At 43.5% G+C, this 21757-nt stretch overlaps 1 protein-coding gene across 1 annotated transcript in view; it reads left to right on the top strand.

Annotated features, from left to right (window-relative positions):
- Nucleotides 1-1835: 1835 nt before the first annotated feature.
- Nucleotides 1836-21757, top strand: part of DOCK5 (dedicator of cytokinesis 5) — a 210770-nt gene continuing 190848 nt past the window's right edge. The window contains exon 1 of the mRNA XM_026518974.4: nt 1836-2102. Coding sequence (XP_026374759.2) covers nt 2060-2102 — 43 coding nt within the window. The 5' untranslated portion in view covers nt 1836-2059. The remainder of the gene's footprint in view (nt 2103-21757) is intronic.

Below are 21757 nucleotides of genomic sequence, written 5' to 3'. Positions count from 1 at the left end.
GCTTCTGCGTTTGTCATTCCTGATATGCAGAATACTTTCCCCTTGAATCCGTACTTCGTTCTGGTCTTACACTTCAATGTCACCTTCGCAGACCACCCGGTATAAAACAGCAGCAGCCTGTCCCCCCAGACATCCTCTCTTCCCTGCTTTGGATTTGTCTCTACATGCTTAGCGTCATGTGGCATATCTTTATTTGCTTTGTTTTACTCTCCTCTTCCAGACTGCAGGCTCTACGAGGGTAGGGATTTTACTGTATTCACTGCTGTGATCCATTCTTACAACAGTGCCTAACATTTGTGGAAAGAAGAAGAGATTATCTAGCCCGGGAAATTAGGTTAATCACGATGTCATTGGCAGAGAAAGAAAAATTATATTCAGGGAGATGGTGGAATGCCTTCATGCCTTCTGGATGTTAAGTCTAAAGTGACAGATTCTTAAATTATCACTCCACTCTGTGAATAAATACCTATTTTTGATAGAGAAGAAAGTGAGTGCGCTAGGAGTACTAGCTAGAACAGAACCTTTTTTTTTTTTTTCCACATCTGGTTTTACCAAAGTTACCAAAGTTGCAATGCACTAATTCTCCGGTCAAGTTTCACTCCCTTTGACTACGTGTTTATCTTTGTTTCATGTTCCAAATAGGCAAGTAAAATTTCACAGATTGCAAGGACAAAACAATTTCTTTCAAGAGGGGTTTTCTCAAACCGTGAACATAAATCGGCTGGTCATTTACTCTGAGATTTTACTTCTGTGGGTCAGGTAGCAAAACGTCCCTCCCCTTCACTCCTCAACTCAGGGATCTCTAATCCCATCTTCATTCCCCAGGTCTCTCCAGGAGGAAGTGAGTTCCAGGAGGAAGTGAGTTCCAGGAGGGGTTTCAGAGGGCTCCAAGTGGAGCCTCCTGCGGTTCAAAGGAGCAGTCCTGCATTGGGCTGTTGGTCAAACTATACAGTCAGTGAGGGAGAGAAGACTCGGACGTGCCCTGTCCCGGGTCTCCGCAGGGATGCTCTTTAGGCTGCTGGTCTCTTGGAAAAGGGGGGGGGGTCTTGGGGCGAACTTTTCCCTTGACCATAAGGGTGTGCATTTCTCCGGCTGGGGAGGAGTCCCGGTATTGGGGGGGGGGTACAGGATGTCCAAGTTAAGGCTCTCTAAAGAATTTTTCCCAACGGAGCTCCCCCAAGGAAGCTGACACTTCTGAGGAGCACGTCTCCCTCGCATCAGGTCTCTATTTACCTGAAGACAAATGAGCCTGCTTTGAAAGCTATAAACGGTGGCGCGGGGAGATCATGTCTGCCCTGGAGTCCGGCTTCCGGCTCTCGCAGTGTCAGTTAAAGCTCCAGGGGGTGAACGCAGTAGTCAACTGCTCATTCATTCAACAAATATTTATTGAGCGCCCGCTGAGTGCCAGGCACTGGGGGTGCCCGGGGCGAGAAGCAACTTAAGAATTTAAACTCGTTCCCCCAGAGCCGCGGCGCGCAGTGGGAGCGACCCCGCACTCCTCGCACTCCTCGCCCACCCGCAGCCCGCCTGGGTGTGCCCCGCGCCTCCAGCGCTGCCCTCCCGACGCCCCCCCGGATCCAACCTCAAGGGTTTAATCCGGGTGAGGAAGGCGGGGAAAACCGCCAAACTCCCAAAGGAAAAAAAAACCTGAGACCAGTCGGCCCTGGGAAGCCGCTCCCGGGAAGTGCGCGAGGCGGAGCCGGGAGAGCGCAGAGCCCCGGGGCGGGCGGGAGAGGCCGGGCGCCCGCGGGTCGGGGCGCGAAGGCGGCCCCGGTGGGCGGAGGGCGCGGCCGGCGGGAGGGGCCGGGGCGGCGCCGCCGGGAGGGGCGCGCACCGAGGCGCGGCCGCCCGGCCCAGCAGGTGACCGCGGGCCGGGGCCGAGCAGGAGCGAATCCCGTGCGGGCGGCGCGGCGGGGAGACGGCTCGCGGGGTCGGCGAAGTTTGCCGGAACATGGCGGAGGAGCCCGGGGCGTGCAGGAGCGCGGCGCGGCGGCGGCCGGGGCCCCAGGAGCTGTAGCCGCCGCAGCCGCAGCCGCCGCCGCGGGGCGAGGTCGCCGCCATGGCCCGCTGGATCCCGACCAAGAGGCAGAAGTACGGGGTTGGTGAGTGCTCGCCCCACCCCGCCCGTGCCCGGCTGCCGCGAAGTTCGCGGGAGCGGCCCTGCCTTGCGCAGAGTTGGGCGGTGGACGCCGGGCCACCGGGTACCCGCGCTGCCCGGCACCGGTTTCGGCTCCCGCTGCCCTCGCGGGCTCAAGCAGAGCTCAGCTCCCGCAGCGGGAGTGCCCGGTTGGGGACGTCCCTCCGGGTTTGGGGAATCCGAGTGCACTCGGGCTCCGGGACTGGTAATTCGGCTGCAGAACCCAGAGCTCCAGTGCTTTGCACGGTGGGAACGTCAAAAGTCGAGCGCTCGCCTGCTATTCATTCGGGGCACCGGGCCGGGTGCTTGCCTTTCTCCTCCCGATCCTGTGGTTTCATTGAGTAGTTCTAATCGGCCGCCGTCGGCGGAATGCGGGTTGCCGCTCGCGGACCCAGGGCTTTCTGCTTTCCCTCTTCCTGGGTTCTCTCTGATGTCCCAAAGTGAGGGTTTGGGGGTAGAAAACCGCCCGCCCCCCTTTCCTCCCAGGGATTGCCCTGCTAACAGTTGTAAACTGAATGGGAAACTGAAGTCGTGGGGTGGTGATGGAAGAGACAGGAAGTGTGTGACCAGGCAACGGGGGTGGTTGCCCCCGGGGGCTGATTGTGCAGACACGCTCGTCCCTAACGGAGCGTGTATGAGACAGTGTAAGACTGCCTTCTGAGCCTTCCGAGTTTCGTCGTGGGATAACATGAGGATATTTTGTTAAGAAAACTGTGACAGGTCCTGGCCAGGCCCTTGGCATTCCTAGCAGCCCTCCTGGAAGAACCCCCACCACCCGCGGAGGGATTGTTGTTGTGTTGTTTTGCACCCGAAACTCTGGATGTGCCTGGTTTTGACCCAGGTGAAAAACCATGGTTCTTTCACCTTTAACCAGGAGTGAGGTTGCTGAGGTCTCCCGGAAAGACTGCTGTAAGGCCGGCGATTACAAGTGCAAGTTGACTTCCGAGCGGTTCCCTAGAATAAACACAGTTGTGTGTGTTGAGAATTTTATCACTTCCTCTCAGGTTCATTCATTCGGCCTACTTGTAATTTAATCTTTTACTTTTGTCCCTTCCCTGCCCCCATTTTTCCTCAGGGCTTCAGTTAGAAGGAGTGGTCCCTGAACCTCTTCTGTGCTTCTGCGTTTTCTGACAGTGGAGTTCTTTTCAGAGATACTCTTAACATCCTTTAGGTGCTTTTTACCTCTGTAACCGCGAGTCAGTTAAACCAACAACCAAACCCTTTTACATTTACTATAGTATTCTTGATTGTGACCTTTTATGTATGTATGTATCTATGTATATAATAATATATAGTATATACATAATTCCTAGTTTTCCCTCTGCTCCAAAAAACTTGTTTCCTCTTAAATTTTATTTAGAATCCTTGCACTCTCCTGTGGCTACAACTCAGAAATGAGTATGCTTTTCTTCTGCCTCAGACTACCTGGTCCTGAGGCTTCAGGCAGGTGCCAGTACTAGCCAGTATTTATGGAAGTGAAATGGTCTAAGATAGAGGGAATCAATTTATTTTTGAGCGTTACAGAGTACTACTAAATTAAAGCATATTTAGCAATGTGTAATCATTAATTACTACTTACAAAGTTATCAGTTTTAATTTTAACAGGATCCAAAACTATTATGACTTTTGTGTAGTTAATGCAAGCATACCCCCCAATATGGTTTTGATTGCCATAGTCATAGGAGCAAGTATGACATGTTTTCTTTTTAATATATAAATATATATTAAATATATTATATATATATATATATATATTTTTTTTTTTTTTCCCTGTTCTGGAGTCAGGTTCCCCCGTTATTTGTCATCAGTAGAGAAAGGTATTTGAATTACATTTCCAGGGCATAGGTGGTAGCAAGATGGCCCCAGGATATAATTTGGCACACTTATTTTACTAGACACAATAGATTCAGATTAATCTTGGCTTGACAAAAGGACCCACTGTTAGGACAGATTAGCTGAGGAGATAAATCACCATTGTTTATCCCTAAAACTCACTGTTGTTCCTAACACCTCCCTGCTTGGAAGCCTTCCTTGGCCTACAGGGTAAAGTCTAAATTGAGCCCAATTTTCAAGGTTATGATAATCTGGTTCAACCTGTCTCCACCAACCTTATCTCTCCTGGCTTCTTTCATGAACTCACCAGTGCAGACACTGCCCTTCTTTGCTCTTGTGCAGTGTGCAGTGGTGAGTCTCTCCTTTGAGACTTTGCTCCCTGTGCCTGTCCCCTGTCCTGAGTGCCCTCCCACTTCTCCATCCTCCCCAGTCCGGCCTTTTCCTCAGGGCTCAAATCCATTGCCATTACTTCCCCAGATTTGGTATGAACCAGACCTTCCCAAACCTTTATGCCTGTCCTCACAATCACTACATTGTGCCATCCTTTGTTACTTACCCTTTTATCCTTGGGTTCACTGAATCAGGTTATGGTTCTGTATTCCTGTCACAGTACTAGGCATACAGCATGTCTTCAGTAACTGCTTGTCCTTGGTGTTGAGGTGACATTGTAAAGCCCTAACCTAATTTCTGTGATGATTTAATGCAGTTCTTCTCCCACCCCCCAAACCCCCCATTCACCACAATTTGAGTTTTATGTTAAGTGCACAAAGTGAGAGCCTTCACTCTGTCTTCATCTTTGCAAGTAAAAAAAAAAAAAAAAAAAAAAAAAGATGTGCTGTTGAGAAAAAATAAGGAAGCATAGAGTAGAAAGACTCATTTAAATATAATTAGGAAAATTGGCTTGTTGGACTTTTTGGGGGATAGTTATCACTTATGAGTGTCTGTTGGTCAGATTGCGTTTCTGGGTGAAGGAAGCCATATGGTAGCCATTTTGAAGCATTTTAATGACTCACAGCTACTCTGTGTGAGGGTAGCGCTTTGATCTCAATTTGAATTTTGCTAAGTGAAGCTAGCAGTCTCGTCTCTTATATTATCTTGGTGCCACTATTGGCTGCTCCTGACATAGCCTAGATTTTTCTATGGGGACTGAAATGCAATCTGTCTGGGCTTTCTTGGTTCTTAAACATAGCTCTGTTGGCTCAATCTCTAGCATTTAGAAGGGCCTAAATGACCTATGTGTGTTATCTGTGTTATCAAGGGAGAGGACCAATAGATTTGCTTCTTTAAAGTTCTAGTCCATTAGTATCCCAGTGTGAAGTGCTCCGTGCCAAGTGCTTAGAAACAAGTGCTCTTCCCATAGCCATGGAAAATTCCCTTTCCTCCTTCCTTTTTCTTTATTTTCTCTTTCTTTCTTTCTTTCTTTCTTTCTTTCTTTCTTTCTTTCTTTCTTCTTTCTTGATTTTTTTCTGTTTGAGGATATGAGGGTATAGTCACTTTTATTTAGATTTAAAGCAAATGTTAGTGATATATATCCAGGTTACTCTTCTGATGATTTGAAACATTTATGTTTAAGTCTGCACCCAAACAAGCTATTTATATCAATAACAGTCCCAGATTATGTTGATGGTTGATTTTTTTTTTTTTGCAAAATAATTCATTATAGTTTATTTGTGATCTCTACTGTTATAATGTGATAAAAGGTAGTGTGGGAGAATTTTTGCTTTCTGTTTGATTCTGCTAGGCCCCATTAATCTGAAAGCATTTAGCTTGGTAGAGTAGATTCTCAAATGCTGGTGTAAAAATTGAAAGCAGACCCTTGTAGCTCTTTGTTAATGCATTCAGGTGTGCTGTGGGTTCCCGTCCAGCTCTTGGGGGGAGGATCTCAGAATAACTAGTCCAGTTTCCCTTTAAAGAGAGGATCTTAGTGTCTAAAGAGGTAAAGTGAATTGCTTAACACAAGGTAATCTTTTGACTACATGAACTCCCTTGGTCATCTGGTTAAGCCAGTGGATCCCTTTCTTAGAATAATGATTTTAAATGCACAAGGTCAACTATGAAGGATTGAAAATGAAACCCAGTTGTATTGAAATACAGCTGTCAAGATATTTTTCAAAATTTGTGATATTGTAATATGTGTGCTTATCTGTGCACTAGATAACAAGATCTCCTGGCAGGTCTAATAACTACCGTACTTTTGAATTAGTGATGAGTATATATGATTTTCTTAAGATATCTGCAGTAACCGTGATATGATATGAAAATACCTATGATTTCAGTTTGGTACAAGTGGTGGTTTATTGCCTATTGTCATAATTCAGGTACATGCTGAGGGTTAGAAAATAGAGATGTATTTTTTTCCCTTTTCAAGTCCATGGATCTCGGAATTTGAGCACAGACTAAAAATCCTTGGCTGAAGATCACACGGCAGATTAATTACTGAACCAGAATAAGCAACAGTAGTAAGTAGCACTTGTTGATCATCTGTCTACAGAGGCAGGATGCTGCTAGATATTGTACAGCTGATGAAGAAGTCTTTGCCCTAATGTGTTCTTGTTCTAATAACATCGAGGCTAAGAACAAAGGGCAGAGAGAATTAATATTTATTATGAATTTACTTTGTGACTGTTTTAAACCCTTCAATTCAGTATGTTCCAGGTACTTGTGGGGGTTGTGGAGACATTTTCAGTGAGCCCATGAGATTGAAAACTTTTTTGGCTATGATGCTAAGATGTTATTGGCCTGTTTCACTCTACCCTCTCTTGAGTATATGGTTTCCCAGAGCTTGCATGAAGTGTGGTATCACAGCAGATTGAATGCCGAAGTCGATGGGAGAACCCGGTTGCCTTTCATGAAGGTAGACATTAAAGAGATTTACGAAGATGCAAAGCAGTGCCTCTCCTAAGTGTTTTTGTGTGGAAAAGTGTTTTTATTTGGAAAAATACATATTCACAAAAACATACATTGGGTTTATTATGATTATTTTATTATTTATTTAATTTTTAAAAACTTTTATTATTTGAGAAAGAGTGTGCAAGCAGGGGGAGGAGCAGAGGGAGAAGAATGAGCAGACTCCACACTGAGCATGGAGCCCAAGGTGGGGCCTGATCCCAGGACCCTGAGATCATACCCTGAGCTGAAATCAGGAGTCAGTCACTCAACCAACTGAGCCACCCAGGTGCCCCATGATTATTTTATTTTTAAGATTTTATTTTATTTATTTATTTGAGAGAAAGAGAGAGAGCACAAGTGGAGGGGGAGGGTGGGAAGGGGTAGAGGGGGAGGGACAAGCAGACTCCCTGCTGAGCAGGGAGTCCCCTATGAGGCTCCATCCCAGGACCCCAAGATCTCGACCTGAGCTGAAGTCAGCTGCTTAACTTACTGAGCCACCCAGGTGCCCCATTATGATTATTTTAAATTAGTTAAATATAAAAGTGTAAAATGTCTCAGTATTACTTTCTAATATGGTAAATAGTGATAGATGTACCCCAGATAAATAAATCTCTTTGAGATTCTCGTAACTTTTAAGAGTATAAAGGGGTTCCAGACCAAAAAGTTTCAGCTTTGCTTCTTTACCTGTTGCATTAAATTGAGGTAATGCTGTAGTTCTCATCTATTGTCCCCTTTTCCAGATAAGAAAACTAAGGCTTTCCCCAAAGTTTCCCCAGACTTTAGTTGTTCGTTGTCACCTTGATCTCTGCTGTGTCCAGGTGCCCTTGTGAAGCAGCTTCCAAGCCTGATTCCAACCCATTTGCCTGGTCTGTTTCCTAGTTCATCTTCTGTGTTGCTGTTTTTTCTTTTTTTTTGCGTCTTTAACTGAAAACAATTATTGGAAAAGAAAATCCTACATTCCTACCATTAAAGGAGAACCAGAATCACATGTCATAGGAAAAAGCAACTATAAAAATAACACCAACAAAAATAAAACAGCAGTGTACTGGCATCTGGCTAGAATCCGGTACCTGTCAAGCCATTTCTCTATTAAAGAGCAAGGATGATGCCCAACTCAAGCGATCTCTCTGTTGTAATGTAAATCCTTGTGATTGGTGGAAGTTAATATTCTGTAAAGTAGCTGGGAACACTGACTTAGGGAATATGGAGCCATCGCTCCTAGGCGAAATTCAAGGTCAGGTTGCTGTGAGCCTCCGGTCACATTTTCATCAACTGGTCAATACGCAACATTATTTTATGTGTGTTCTGTGTAAGGTTTAAAGACCTTATTTAATATACATCATTGATTCACTGGCAGTGAACTCACACCTGAACAAAGCTAATCTAACACATGTATTTTCTCCATTAGAAAATTCCCAGCCTTTTTGGTCTAGGAGGACCACAAAGTACTTCAGTGCGATGCTTGGGGCCGTTTCCAATAGTGAAATCATTAACAAAAAGCATAATAGGAGAAGAACATGGCATTGCCTTTAAAACTACAAAAAGGATACTTGTTTGCCATATGAGAACGGAAACAAAAAGAGGGCATGTCGCCTTGTTGGACCTCAGGTGGGAACTGCTCCTCACATTCTGCCCCTCTGCACACATCCGAGAGTGCCCTTGACAGTACCAGGAATATTCATTTGAGGCTGCAGATATATCGTAGCCAGTAGGAGAATTCACAAATACAGAATCTGCAAATTAGAAGCATCAACTGTAGTTCGTTAGATAAAAAGAGAATTAAAAATGGAATCACCGTTAGAATAATCAGTCCTTAGAGCCTCCTAAGAACCCTAGCTAAGGGTACAACTGTCTCCCCACACCTTGCCTGCCCACACCTCTCAGTGTCTCTCTTCTCCCCTTTATTCCTTTTACGTGGTCTATAATTGTCCTATTTATATATTTGTGTTTACTACTTGTCTCCCGTGCTAGAGTGTAAAGTTAGGAGGACAGGAACTTTGTCTTTTTCAGGAGTGAACCCGAACCCTGGGAAAAAGCACCTGGCATGTGGTCAGCACTCAGTAAATAAATGATGGAGTAATAAATGAACACTGAACTCATCATCTACCTAAATTTGTCTTGTCTACTGTAAGAGGTCATTTTCTCCGGGCCATGGAGTATACTGCCCTGTGTCCTTCTAGTGAGGTGCAATCAAAAGCAGTGGGAAAAGGCACATTTAAATAATAGATAAAATAGATTTAATAAATTGCTTACGCAGAGGTTTGTGTGAACATTGTGGGGTGGGAGAGGAATTGAAATCCTAAGTGATGCCTTATTAGATAGGAAGGGAAAATTGGAATTGTCCTCCTCTTCCCTCTCCTCCCTTCTCCTCCTCCTTCATAATTTGTGGAGGCTTCATGGAGGAAGGCGCTTGACCACAGTGGTAAATAGGGTTTAGGAGGTTCTGAGTCATTGCATTAGTGCTGTGTGGAGCACATGACTTGGAGAGAAAAGAAGTTGAAGTCTAGTGAAAGAAACAGGCTTTTATTTTATTTTATTTATAAGATTTTATTTATTTATTTATTTATTTATTTATTTATTTATTTGAGAGAGAGAGTGTGTGTGAGTTAGGAGAGCGGGGAGGGTCAGAGGGAGAAGGAGACTCTCTGAGCAGGGAGCCCCACGTGGGGCTCAATCCTGGGACTCCAGGATCATGACCTGAGCCGACGGCAGACGCCCAAGGTGCCCCGAAACAAGGCTTTTAAATGCATTTGTTCTTTCCTATTACAAAAAAGGAGTTGAGATCCCTTACAATAAACACAGTATATACTGTGCACAGGGTAATTAAAAAAATAGGAGATTGCAAGTCATGTGGAGAAGAAAAAGTAATTGAGAGTACTGGCAAGGGGCTTTGTAGCAAGAAGGAGTTGTTACTCAAGATTTAGTTTGTCCGTTTTCATAGAAGGCTTTTTGTGGTGGTCATACCCTTCCACGTGTTAGCTGAAACTTAACTTGTAGTTTCTCCTCGTCTAAATATTAAGAGACAAACCAGTGGAGTTTGGAGGGTAAGGAATCAAATCTCACTGTAGTGAATTTTTCCGTAAAGGGAAAATTTCCAACTTCTGGTTTATTCCCAACAATATTCAATGTGACAACAATTACAGCTCTATACATAGAAGATATTCTAGTACTGTCAAAAGAATAAAGAAAGGAACATGGGTCAATCTGTTGCGACTCATTTAAATTGAGAGTTAGAATAGCATTGTCATAGAATTTGACCTGTATCTGTGTCTCAGGAAATTGATTAAGGTCACATAATTTGTTCTTCACTAAATGTTTGAAAGGAGGGGAAAATAGTTTTCTCCCTCATCTAATAGATAAAATCATCCATGAATTATCTGCTGTCTGTGGGTGTCAAAGGTGTAACAGGTCCTTTGGGAGTCCTTCGACATTGGTTTATGGGTAGCGTCCAGCATACCTCAGGAATCATGCATGGGCTGTTATTTTTAAGTTTAAAAATGTGCTTTTGACATCAGGAGAAGAAATGACTTTGAGGCAGAGATTTGGGTAAGCAAGGGAAAGCAGAGGATGGTTGTGTTAGTTTTATTTGTGCAAGTGATGTCCAGGCCATGTGCTCTAGGAGCCTGGGCTGGCAGTCAGGACTCAAACGATTGTCTGAATTATTGGCAACCACTTCCCAAGCAAGAGACAAAAGTGGTCTTTGTCTTTCACAAAGCTCTGTGCCATCGCAAAGCTGCTCTTGTTCCAGTGGCTTTATAGTCATGGATCCACGTTTCCAGATTGTGCCATTTTCTCCTACTTTCCCATACCCCATTAAACTCTGGGACTGTCCATGTCAGATACAGTAGTTGGACCCCTTGGATACCCTGTCTCTCTAACAATCCTAGGCATCCATTCTTTATCTTGTCAAATAACTTGAGGAAAAGAGATCGGAGCAGAGATTAATTCCCTCTTGAAAATAGCTCTTTGCTGACTCAGCCAAGGTGAGTAAGAATGCATCCTGCTGACTGGTTTGTTACATGTGTACCTGGGACAGGATGCGCCGTACTTTGTTCTTTCTCTGAGCCTGGAGTGATAGGGCTCTCCCTCCCCAGACTTTCCTGCTGGAGACTGGTTATAAGACATAAATCTGAGTTATAAAAATCTGACAGCTTTGCCTTCTTGTGTATAGAATCAAAATATTAAGGGCTAGAGTCTATACGTATCCCTTCATAGCTAACATCCTTGTTATTGGAAAAATATGCCCCAGAGGCATAAAGTGATTAACCAGAGTCATGGGTCTACTAGCAGATTTGTTTCAGCCTATTGTCTTCTAGCTGCTTCCTCTCTCTTTATAACTGGACAGAGCAAGTTTCTTTATACATCTACTTAGGGGTCTGACAAGTAATTGAACCCCACGCAGTCCTAAGGGGAAAATGTCTGTCTTCCCTGGGTTTTCTCTAGGTGGAGGTTTTGGTATAAAGAAGATCCAGCTATCAAATCATCTTCTCCCCCCTTTTATTGAAATATCATTGACCTATATAACATGATGGCATGTTCACATGTACAGTGTAAAGTGTCTAGAATGTGAAATGATCACCACGTTAAGTCTAGTTAACATCCATCGGCATACATCGTTACCAAGTTTTCCTCATGATGGAGACTTTTTTAAAAAAAGATTTATTTATTTATTTTAGAGAGAAAGAGCATAAGTAGGAGGGGCAGAGGGAAAGGCAGAGGGAGAGAGAGAGTCTCAAGCTGACTCCACACTAAGCACGGAGCCCGATGAGGCTCGTGATCCTGAGATCACAGCCTGAGCTGAAACCAAGAGTTGGACGGGTAACCAACTGCGGCACCCGAGCGCCCCGTGATGAGGACTTTTAAAGGCTAATCTCAACTTTCAAATACACAGTACAGTATTATTAACTGTAGTCATTAGGCTGTACATTACATCCCCAGGACTTACTTATTTTAGAATTGGAAGTTTGTACCTTTCGATCGCCACCCATCCCCCGCCTTTGGCAGCCACCAGTCTATTCTATCTATGAGTTCCGTTTTTTGTTTTTTGTTTTTTGTTTTGTTTAGATTCCACATGTAGGTGATATCAGACAGTATTTGTCTTTCTCTCTCTGACTTCTTTCACTTAGCATAATCCTGAAAATGGCAGGATTTTCTTCTTTTTTTGTGCCTGAATAATATTCCTGTGTGTCTGTATCACATTTTCTTTATCCATTCATCCATTAGTGGACACTTAGCTTGTTTCCAAATCTTGGCTGTTTTAAATAATCATGCATGAAACATGGAGGTGCAGCTATCTTTTCATGTTAGTGTTCCTTTGAATAAATACCCAGAAGTGGGATTGATGGATTAGATAGTAGTTCTATTTTTAATTTTTGAGGCAACTCCATACTGTTTTCCATACTAGCTGCACTAATTTACATTCCCATCAACAGTACACAAGACTTTCCTTTTCCCCATATCCTCACTAATACTTGCTTCTTGTCTTTTTAATAATAATGTTCTGAAAGATGTGAGGTGATATCTCTTTGTGGTTTTTTTTTTTTAAAGATTTTATTTATTTATTTGACAGCGAGAGAGGGAACACAAGTGGGGGGGTGGGACAGGAAGAAGCAGGCTCCCAGCAGAGGAGCCCGATGTGGGGCTCGATCCCGGAACGCCAGGATCACGCCCTGAGCCGAAGGCAGCCGCCTAACGACTGACTGCGCCACCCAGGCGTCCCTGTCTTTGTGGTTTTGATTTGCGTTTCCCTGATTAGTGACATTGGACATCTTTTCATGTGTCTCTGGGGCATGTGTCTTCTTTGGAAAAATGTCTGTTCATATCTTCCCATTTTTAATTTGGATTTTTTTTTTTTTTTGCTACCGAGTTTATTATTTCTTTATATATTGGATAACTCCTTATCAGATAGGTGATTTGCAAATATTTGCTCCCATTTGGTAGGCCGCCTGTTCGTTTTGTTGACGGTTTTGTTTGCTGTTCACCTTCCCCTTTTTAAGAGTTCTGGGAAGGAAGTGTGTTCTGGAGGTTTGAGCCTGCAAAGTAGAAGTCACACTGTGGGTTCCATGGTGGTCATGTTTCAGGCCTGCTATGGGCCCAGTGGTCTTTGGTCCCCAGCTCCGTGGTATTGACATAATGTCAGTCACAAAATTAATAAGTAGCGTGACAGTCTTACAACTTTACAGGCATGTTTGAGAATGAATGTTACTATGTTTTACTGAGTGTTGATGGGTGAAGGGGAGGTCATGTATTGATCATAAAGGATTATAATATTGACCTGGAAGTGAGAGAACATTGGTCTTTTTTTAGACCTGTATTTTGAGCAAAATAGTGATGCTATTCGGAACACTTAAGCTAGGAGAAGTCTGAGCAAGGCTCCTTGCTGTCGTGGGAGATGCCAGTCCTCCTGCACTGTTCTGATGGGAAGGGGCAGTGGGAAGCTTGATACTGGGAGGATATGCACCCTCATCTCAGGCTGAGAGCTACTGTGGACTTCGTATTGGAACACACTCCTCCTAGAACAAGGCTGGCGTCCGTCTACCTGGTTTCTGAGCTCTCCAGCCAGGCTTTGAGCTCCCTTATGAACAGGAGCAAATAAACAGAGAAGGCTTGCCCCCCACATCATGACAGCGTGATTCATTTTAGTTTTTCCACCTCACAGGATTGTGAGGCACAGTTTCTATGAACTTCCATGCTTGTGTATCTTTTCTCAATCAGTGGGTACTCGAAGCATAGTTACACATTTATTGTCTTTGAAAAAGGAATCCAAAGGCTCAGAAAATGTTGGGAACTTTGGTATAAGCGTGATTCTAATGTGCCGTGTCTTATAAGAATACTGTGTGTGCCGTATCATTGTGGTCTGAAAGATCCAATTAAAATTGGTATAACCTCTATCAAGTATTGATTAAAAAATGCATATACCTTTTGACTTACCAATTCCACTTCTTTGAGTTTATCCTGAAGATACAGTAGCACATGTGGGGAATGATATATGGACAAGTTTATTCATTAGAGCATTTTCATAAAAAAAATGTGAAAATATATGTGAGTTAGTGGGGGATGGGTTTAGTAGTTTATGGCACATGCATGTAATGGAATACTATACCATTAAAAATATCAGGCTCAGACAGACAAAGTATCTGCTAAAGATGATACTGGCATTTGGTGGTTTAAGGATGATGTCTTCAAAAAATGGTGCTGGGTCACTTGACTGTGTATATTGAAAAAATGTGCTGGACCCCTGCCTAATGCCAAAAAAAATTGATCACTGGACCCCTACTTCATGCCATAAAAAATGATTCCAAATGTCTGAAAGGTGGAGACTTTCAAAAGAGAGCATAATAGGGGTGTCTGGGTGGCTCAGTTAAGCATCTGACTCTTGATTTTGGCTCAGGTCATGACCTCAGGATTGTGAGATTGAGCCCTGCGCCCGGCTCTGTGCTAAGCTTGGAGTCTGCTTGAGATTTTTTCTTTCCCTCTGCCCCTCCCCCCTTTCTCTCTTCCTCTAAGAATAAATAAATACATCTTTTTAAAAAAAGCAGAGAGCATAAGAGAACATCTTGACCTTGGAGTAGGCAGAGATTCTAAAAAGGGACACAAAAAACACCAACTTAAAAAAAATTAAACCAAGTCTATTAAAATTAAGAACTTCTGTTCGCAGAAAGACACCCTTAAGAGATTAAAATGGCAACCCAACAGAAGGAAGAAGACATTCCCAGTACACATGTCTGACCAACAGATCGTATTGCCAACATGTAAAGAACTAGAAATCAATAAGAGAAAAGAATAACCCAGTAGAAAAATGGGCAAAAGACTTGAATAGACGCTTCATAAAAGATGATAATCCAAATGTCCAGTAAGCATTTGGAAGGTGGCTGCTTTCCATTTGTCATCGTGGAATTGTAAACATAATGGCAGCCCCACCAGAAGATCTAAAGAGAACAAACAAAACCATGGAGGGCACCTGGGTGGCTCAGTCAGTTAAGCATCTGCCTGCGGCTCAGGTCATGATCCCAGGGTCCTGGAATCGAGTCCTGCATCGGGCTTCTTGCTCAGCAGGGAGTCAGCTTCTCCCTCTCCCTCCTGCTAGTGCTCGCTCTCTCTCTGACAAATAAATAAATAAAATCGTTAAACAAAACCAAACCAAACCATGGAATCATTCCAGCTGTTGGTGAGGACATATGGCTGTAGGAAGTCTCATGTGTCATGGAAGCGTACATTGGTACAACCATTTTGGAAAGCAGTTCAGTAGTTCCTAGGAAAGTTAGGCATGGACATCCTCTGTGCCTCAGCAGTTTCACTGTTAGGGGAATGACAAGTTTCTACCAAAAGCCTTGTGCAGAATGTTCAAGTACACTATATAAAATAGCCCCGAATTGGAAACCACACACATACCCACTGGCAGTCGAACATATGTATAAATGATGGTGTCCCCACTCAATGAAATACCATAGGGCAATGAGAGTGAAGGATTTACATGGCCTCACAAAAATACAGTTAAATCTCGCAAAAGGCTATGGGAAAGAAGGTGAACAGAAAAGAGTACCTATTGTGTTATTGAATTTCTATAAATACGAATACAGGAGAAACTAATTGGTTTTTAGAAGTCAGGGTAGTGGTTACTCTAGGTGTGTGCAGGGTGAAAGGTGTGCTGGCAGTGAGGATGAGCAGAGCATTTAGGCTGTTGGTAATGTCCTTTCTTGATCAGGGTGCTGCATAGCTAGGTGATTCAGTTTATGAAAACTTAGTGCAGTGTGCATGTGTGGCACGTGCATTTCCTGTATGTATATTACACCAAAAGAAGAATTTTGGAAAGGAAAAGAGTGAGGCAGCTCTCTGTACATTGATATGAGCTATTTCCAAGATATATTTGAATGCAAGAGCAAGATGGAAAAAGTACCTATAGTACTAATTTTGTTAAATGAATATTTGTGCCTTACCCACTGTGTCCAGCACTGTTCAAGGCACTGAATGCAGTAGGCAGAGAAAGGTATGTGTTTGCGTGCGCTTGTAAATGCCAGGCCATTTCTGAAACTGTATGTAAGAAATTGTCCCATCAGTCGTTTCTTGGAAGGGCATGGTGGATTGGGTGTCAGAAGTAGAGAGCTTTTATTGAGTACTTTTGCGTCTTTTAAAGTTTGTGTGATGTGGATTCGTTACCAATTTGAACAAATAAATAAATTGGACTTAAGGATCTTATGATTATTCATGTAATGTGTGACCTAAAGGCAGTAGCTGTTGTCACCTCTGTTTTAGAGGTCTAGCAAATGAAACAGAGTATTTTGGTGGTTTGCCCCAAATCACACAGGATGTCTTGGCTGGGTTCGGCAATTAGGTCTTCGACCCCGTCTCTCAAACTTATGCTGACTCTTGCATATTCTAGCAAAAATCTAACTTTATGTGTCCCTGCATTCTTGAGGACTGTCCATAATTTTGTATACTTTGCTTTCTACGGTTGGGTAAATTACTTATGACACACTTTGTCTCTTTGTTCACAATCAAAAACCAATTCCAAGATTGTTCTTCACTTAAGGGAAAAATGGAATTTTCATGTTTACACTAGTCTCATCTTTTTATAATCCTAAAACTAAAAACTTGTAGAATCACACCTCACTAATTTTAACCTGTCGGCTGTCCTAAGTATCTAGATGACTGTTTTATGGCTGATAAACCATTAGTCTCTGGCTTTGACCCCTCTATCTGTTCAGAGACAATAGGTGTGAGGTCACAGTCTTTTTTTGTTAAGGTAATGGTCAGTCCCATGGAATACATAAGACTTGGTCTTCCATTACATAAAATATTTCGCTAACAAAACAGAACATTTACATATGATTATTTCTATAGTCTAACAGCTTCACTAACAGGGTATGCCTTTAAAAAAAATAAGTCCTGTTCTGCACGAGTGAAGAAGAACAAGGTGCAGATGTTGATTTGCTCAGTGCCCCATGGTAAGCTAACGTGGTTACTACTTCCAGTCCTGCAGACTGTGGTTAGTGCCAGTGGCCAAACCACGCTTAAAATCAGAATTGTCAAGGCAAACGCAAGAGCCATTTGCTGCAGAGTGAAGTTTTGGAGGGTAGCTTCTTGTGGCTTGGAATTTTGAAGTTCAGGTCTACTAACTTTTATTACTCTTGGCCTTTATGAAGTCATACGAGGCTCTAAGCCAAGTGAGAAGTTGGGAATATGATTAGCACACTTCCTGGTACCGCGGGCAGTATGGCAATCATTATCTGAAATTTTGCTAGGCCGGAGCCTACCTGAGAGTACGCTGGGCTGGCAATCAGGTGCCCTTGTTTGCAGAGCAGGGTTGATTATTAAGTAGTTAATGTTGGTTAGCTCTGAACCCATCTTCAAAGGTCCAGACCAGACTCTAGTATCAAAGTGTCAAAGTTCTTATGGCTGGAAATGGCCTGGGCTTGCAAAAATTGTCATAGAAAATATTTGAATTCCCAGGGGTCTCTGGGTGAGAGGGCTTCTCTGTTTCTGTGCTCTTGGAGTAGCACTCGCTCACTGGCTCAGATCAGTCTGGGATCTGACGAGGTGTAAATAAATAATAAAGTCACACATAACTGACAGACTAACATGGGTGTTTTGAGTCAGGCCAACTGGAATTTGAATCCCTACTCACTGTGGCGAGCTTACTGCTCTGAGGAAGTACACGTTCTCAGAGTACCTGCTATGTTCCAGTGGCTCGTGGGCTGTGAGGATTATATAAGATATGGAATGTGTGGAAAATACATAGAAAGAGTAGGCACTCATAGAGGCTGGCTTCCTTCCCTTTGGCTTGATAGAATGCCACACAGTCCATTCTCTCCAGCCTCGTCTCCAGTCATGGACACACAGCCATTTGTGACCAGTAGCCCGCCATTTCTGGCCCTATCACATAGACTATCATAGAATCTGAAAACAGGAATCCATTGAGGACAGAATCCTGAATGATTATCTTGTGGGCCTGTGAGCCTTTCCTAAAGAAGACCGATGCCTACTTAAGTCAAAGAGTTGACCGTGTATAGAATACTGCAGAGTATTTCAGAAGAGCCGTAGATACCTTGGGAGAGGCCAGTACCCAGTTCATGTTTGGTGACGCGAGGATTGCAGCTCCAGCTTTTTTTCCATTTGCTTGGTAGCTTCAGGGAGGTCTTTTTGAAAGCTCACAGATTCAGAAATGGTTTGACTCTGTGGAAGAATTCCTTTCATGTTTGAGTTCCGATCTAAGCCAAGAGCCTTGGAAATTTTGAATCCATCTCTTGTATTTTCTTTCCTGAATTAGATATGAGCCCGCCTGCTCCGTTCAGATTTGACAGGGGAACTTATTTCAGAAGCAAACGGCTCACAAGCAGACCATAGTCCCGTCTACTTTCCTTCGGTGGCATTTTGATTCTGATTTAAGGCGGTGACATGAGGACAGATTTTGGACGTGGAAAACAGCCCCTTATTTGTTGCCCAGAGACCTCCATTGGTAAGGATCAGATCTGAGGTGTTAGGGAGGACCCATGCACATGTGGAGTTTTGCTTTCATTTGCTTGCTTTTTTCTCCTTCTTTGCTTTTGACTTCTCTTGGATCCCAGGGGGCTAAATTCCAGGTTGAGGAGCCTTTAGCTAATGGTTATAAAACCTTAGGGAAAGTAGAGCGCTTCTGCGGTCCTATCTTCCTAAAACTGCTCCTATCAAGAAATGACAGTTGAAGGAAATACACGTGTTATCTACAGTGAAGCCTGCGTTCCCTGTAATATGTCCTTATCTTCTTGCATTTATCAGCAGCCTTGGGTAACAGAGTTTTAGACTTTTGGAAGATTAGAGGGCTTTTTTCTTGCTGAAATAGGCACTCTACCATGTTCTTTTGTCTGCCTTAGTTTTTTTTTTTTTTTTTTTTTAACTAGTTTTTAACACCACGTGTTTGGATTAAGCTTCAGGAATGATCCGTCTCATAAAGGTCACTTGTTTTTTTTGTATTCTGGGGCACTTAGGGTTTGGAGGGTTGATGGGTAGGTAGAATGAAACCCACAGAGGAGGATTAAAACCAGGATTAGGAAGCCGGCCTTGTATTTCAGTCTCTGTTACAGACACAATCAAGTGGCTTGACTCTCTTTCACTCCATTTTCCATCTGTAAGATGGAGATAATATTTTCTACCACTTTCCAGATTCTTAGAGTGTGAAGAATTTTCAATTTTTGAAAATTTCTACGAATTAATTGAGCAGTGCCAGTAAGGCCACATACATGGACCAAGAATTTCAAGATCTAAAGTCGTTAGGCCATTGAACTTTCTGCCTGAAGCCTTACTCAGAAGGTGTTGTCTAGGAAAAGCTTTGGGGCAAAGAAGCCCCTGTCTTCAGGGCTCTTTTCTTCACATGCCAATTGTAATCTGATAGTTTTCCTTGTAACTGCTAGGTGGCTTTTATATACTCTTCAGGCTGGCTAAGTGATTCATCACATAAAGAACTAATTTTCTCTTGACAGTGAACTTGTGATCTTGTTCATCTGGTTCCTAGTTCTGAGATTTCCCCTAATACTCCGAGTCATCTTTCTCAAAGTCTTAAAGGGAAATCGGCTTTAATAAGGTGTTGATCAAGTTCAATAGGTGGTTTGAAGTATGTATCTGCTGTTGCTAGGTCAAAGTTTAATCCCTAGGTTATAGCCTTGATTTTTTTCCTTCTCCTACGGGCATTTAGATCCAGTGAAAGTAACACACACAGAGACCAGATACATGCCTTTAAATGGCATCTATTGATGCTTTCCTGAATCCTGTTACTGATTCGGTTGTCAGGGCTCCTCTGTATTGGGGAATTCATGAGTTAGCAGGTTTGGAATGGTAGGTGCCTGAAGGTGAGGGAGAGATATGTTATTGGCCAACAATTATTGAAATCATTGTTCTGTATTCATTCACCATGTGCTACCAGGTATCGAACTGAGGAGCAAATGCTCAGCACCTGGAAGCATCTGGAGGAGAAATGGACATAGATCTTGTTAATGGCAAGTTTCTAATGAATGAAAGGACTCCAAGTTATGAAGTGAGAAATAACTAAAGTGGAAGGCTAAACATGAAAAGGGGGCATAGAGATATACACTTGGGGTTCCAGGAGTTTAGAGAAGCAGAGGTTATTTTAATTGAGGGAATTAGGTAGTCTTCAGGGAAGAAGTTGACCTTTATGGAGATGGGCACTGAGGCTTGGGAAGGCTGGGGGTATGGCTCAGCACGAGCGCTGGCTCCGGGCTGTGGAGCAGGTATCAGTGGGAAGTGCAGAATGAGGAAGCCGTCTGTTCTGGCTGCAGCAAAGGCTGGGTGAAGAGAAGAGGGAAATGACATAGATTGTCAAACGTCAGATTGTCAGGGAGCCCTGTTTACCTTGATTGTTTTTCTTCCTCTTTAACCATTAATGCTCCGGCGGTGTGCTAGCAAACTAGCTAGCACAAAAAAAGAAAAAAAAGAAAAAGAAAGAAAGCCCTAATTTGTAGCATTTGCCAGTGTCTACGGTATAAATACTCCCACTGCGGCTTATTTCAAACTAACAGTGGATTAACAAATGGCTCACAAAAATCCCTGAAAATTTAAGTTGGCTCTCACATCCTAGTAGAAGCCTGCCACAGCACAGTGTGCAACAGCCTGATTCAGTCCCTAGAACAAATAGTCACTGTACCTCTCTGGCCACAGCCACTGCGGAAGACTTCGGGAAGGCCCAGCTAGCCAGCCACGTCTTACAGCACGTCTGACTCCCTCGGCCATTGCCGGTTGGTGCATGGGTGGGCACACCACCCCAGGGGAGCTTTTCCATAGTCCGGACAATGACATGGCTTGGCCCAAAGAAGTAGACTCAGTCATATTCCCTATCTTGGGAGTTTGAATGAAAGACTCCCAGGAGGCAGAAGCTAAAAGGATACCATTTGAGAGACTTGAGTCCTTGGCAAACTGAAGTCACATGGAGGCCAACGTTACAAATGAAAAAAGCATATGGAGGATGGATGTAGAGGGTATTATGCTAAGTGAAGTAAGTCAGACTGAGAAAGACAAATACTATATGATTTCACTCATGTGGAATCTAAAAAAACAAATGAGTAAACAAACAGCAGAATCAGACCTATAAATAAATACAGGGAACAAACTGGTGGTTGCCAGAGAGGGGCAGGGGATGGACAAAATGGGTGAAGGGGAGTAGGAGATGCAGGCCTCCAGTTATGGAATGAATAAGTCACAGGAATAAAAGGCCCAGCGTAGGGAATATAGCCGATGATATTATGATAGTGATGTAATGGGACAGATGGTAGCTACACTTGTGGTGAGCACAGCACGATGTATAAATTTGTCCAGTCACTATGTTGTACACCTGAAACTAATGTTAACATTGTGTGTCAACTATACTTAGAAAAAAGGAAACAGGAAAACCAGATGGAAATTGAGGAAGCTGATTGATAGAAGGGAGCAGCTGTGGAGAGCAGCCCTACAGCCTCTGGGGTGGGGGGGGGGGTGCACCCAGGCCCTGGAGCCCTCCTTGTTCTCAGCAGCTTTCCGTTTCCAGGTCCAATACATCCCTTTTCCTGACGCAACTTGAGTGGGTCTGTGTTCCTTACAATGTGATGGCCTAACTGGAAAAGTTGATGTGGGACCTCAGAGTTCCTTGTAGAGCTTTCTGTAAGCACAGAAAATTGGAGGAGAGGACAGATCATGTGCTTCTGATTGAAGTTCAAGTATGCCCTGTCCTTTATTTCTCTGCACACCTTCCGATGGCTTGTGAATATTGGTTTTCATTCCAGCAGGGCTGGTTTGGAATCCATGACGCTGAAAGAATAGCCAGTAGGACATGTGGTGGGGTGATATTTTGTTGGCACTTACCATGATAGGAAATCATGAGAAAATCAGAGCCATTGGCAGTAGGGAAAAAAAGAAGTTCTTTATTTGTGGAGGGCA

Source organism: Ursus arctos, unplaced genomic scaffold, assembly GCF_023065955.2.
Source record: "Ursus arctos isolate Adak ecotype North America unplaced genomic scaffold, UrsArc2.0 scaffold_11, whole genome shotgun sequence".
Classification (NCBI taxonomy): Eukaryota; Metazoa; Chordata; class Mammalia; order Carnivora; family Ursidae; genus Ursus; species Ursus arctos.
Note: the sequence above shows the minus strand (reverse complement) of the source record. Positions and strands in the feature narration are given on the sequence as shown.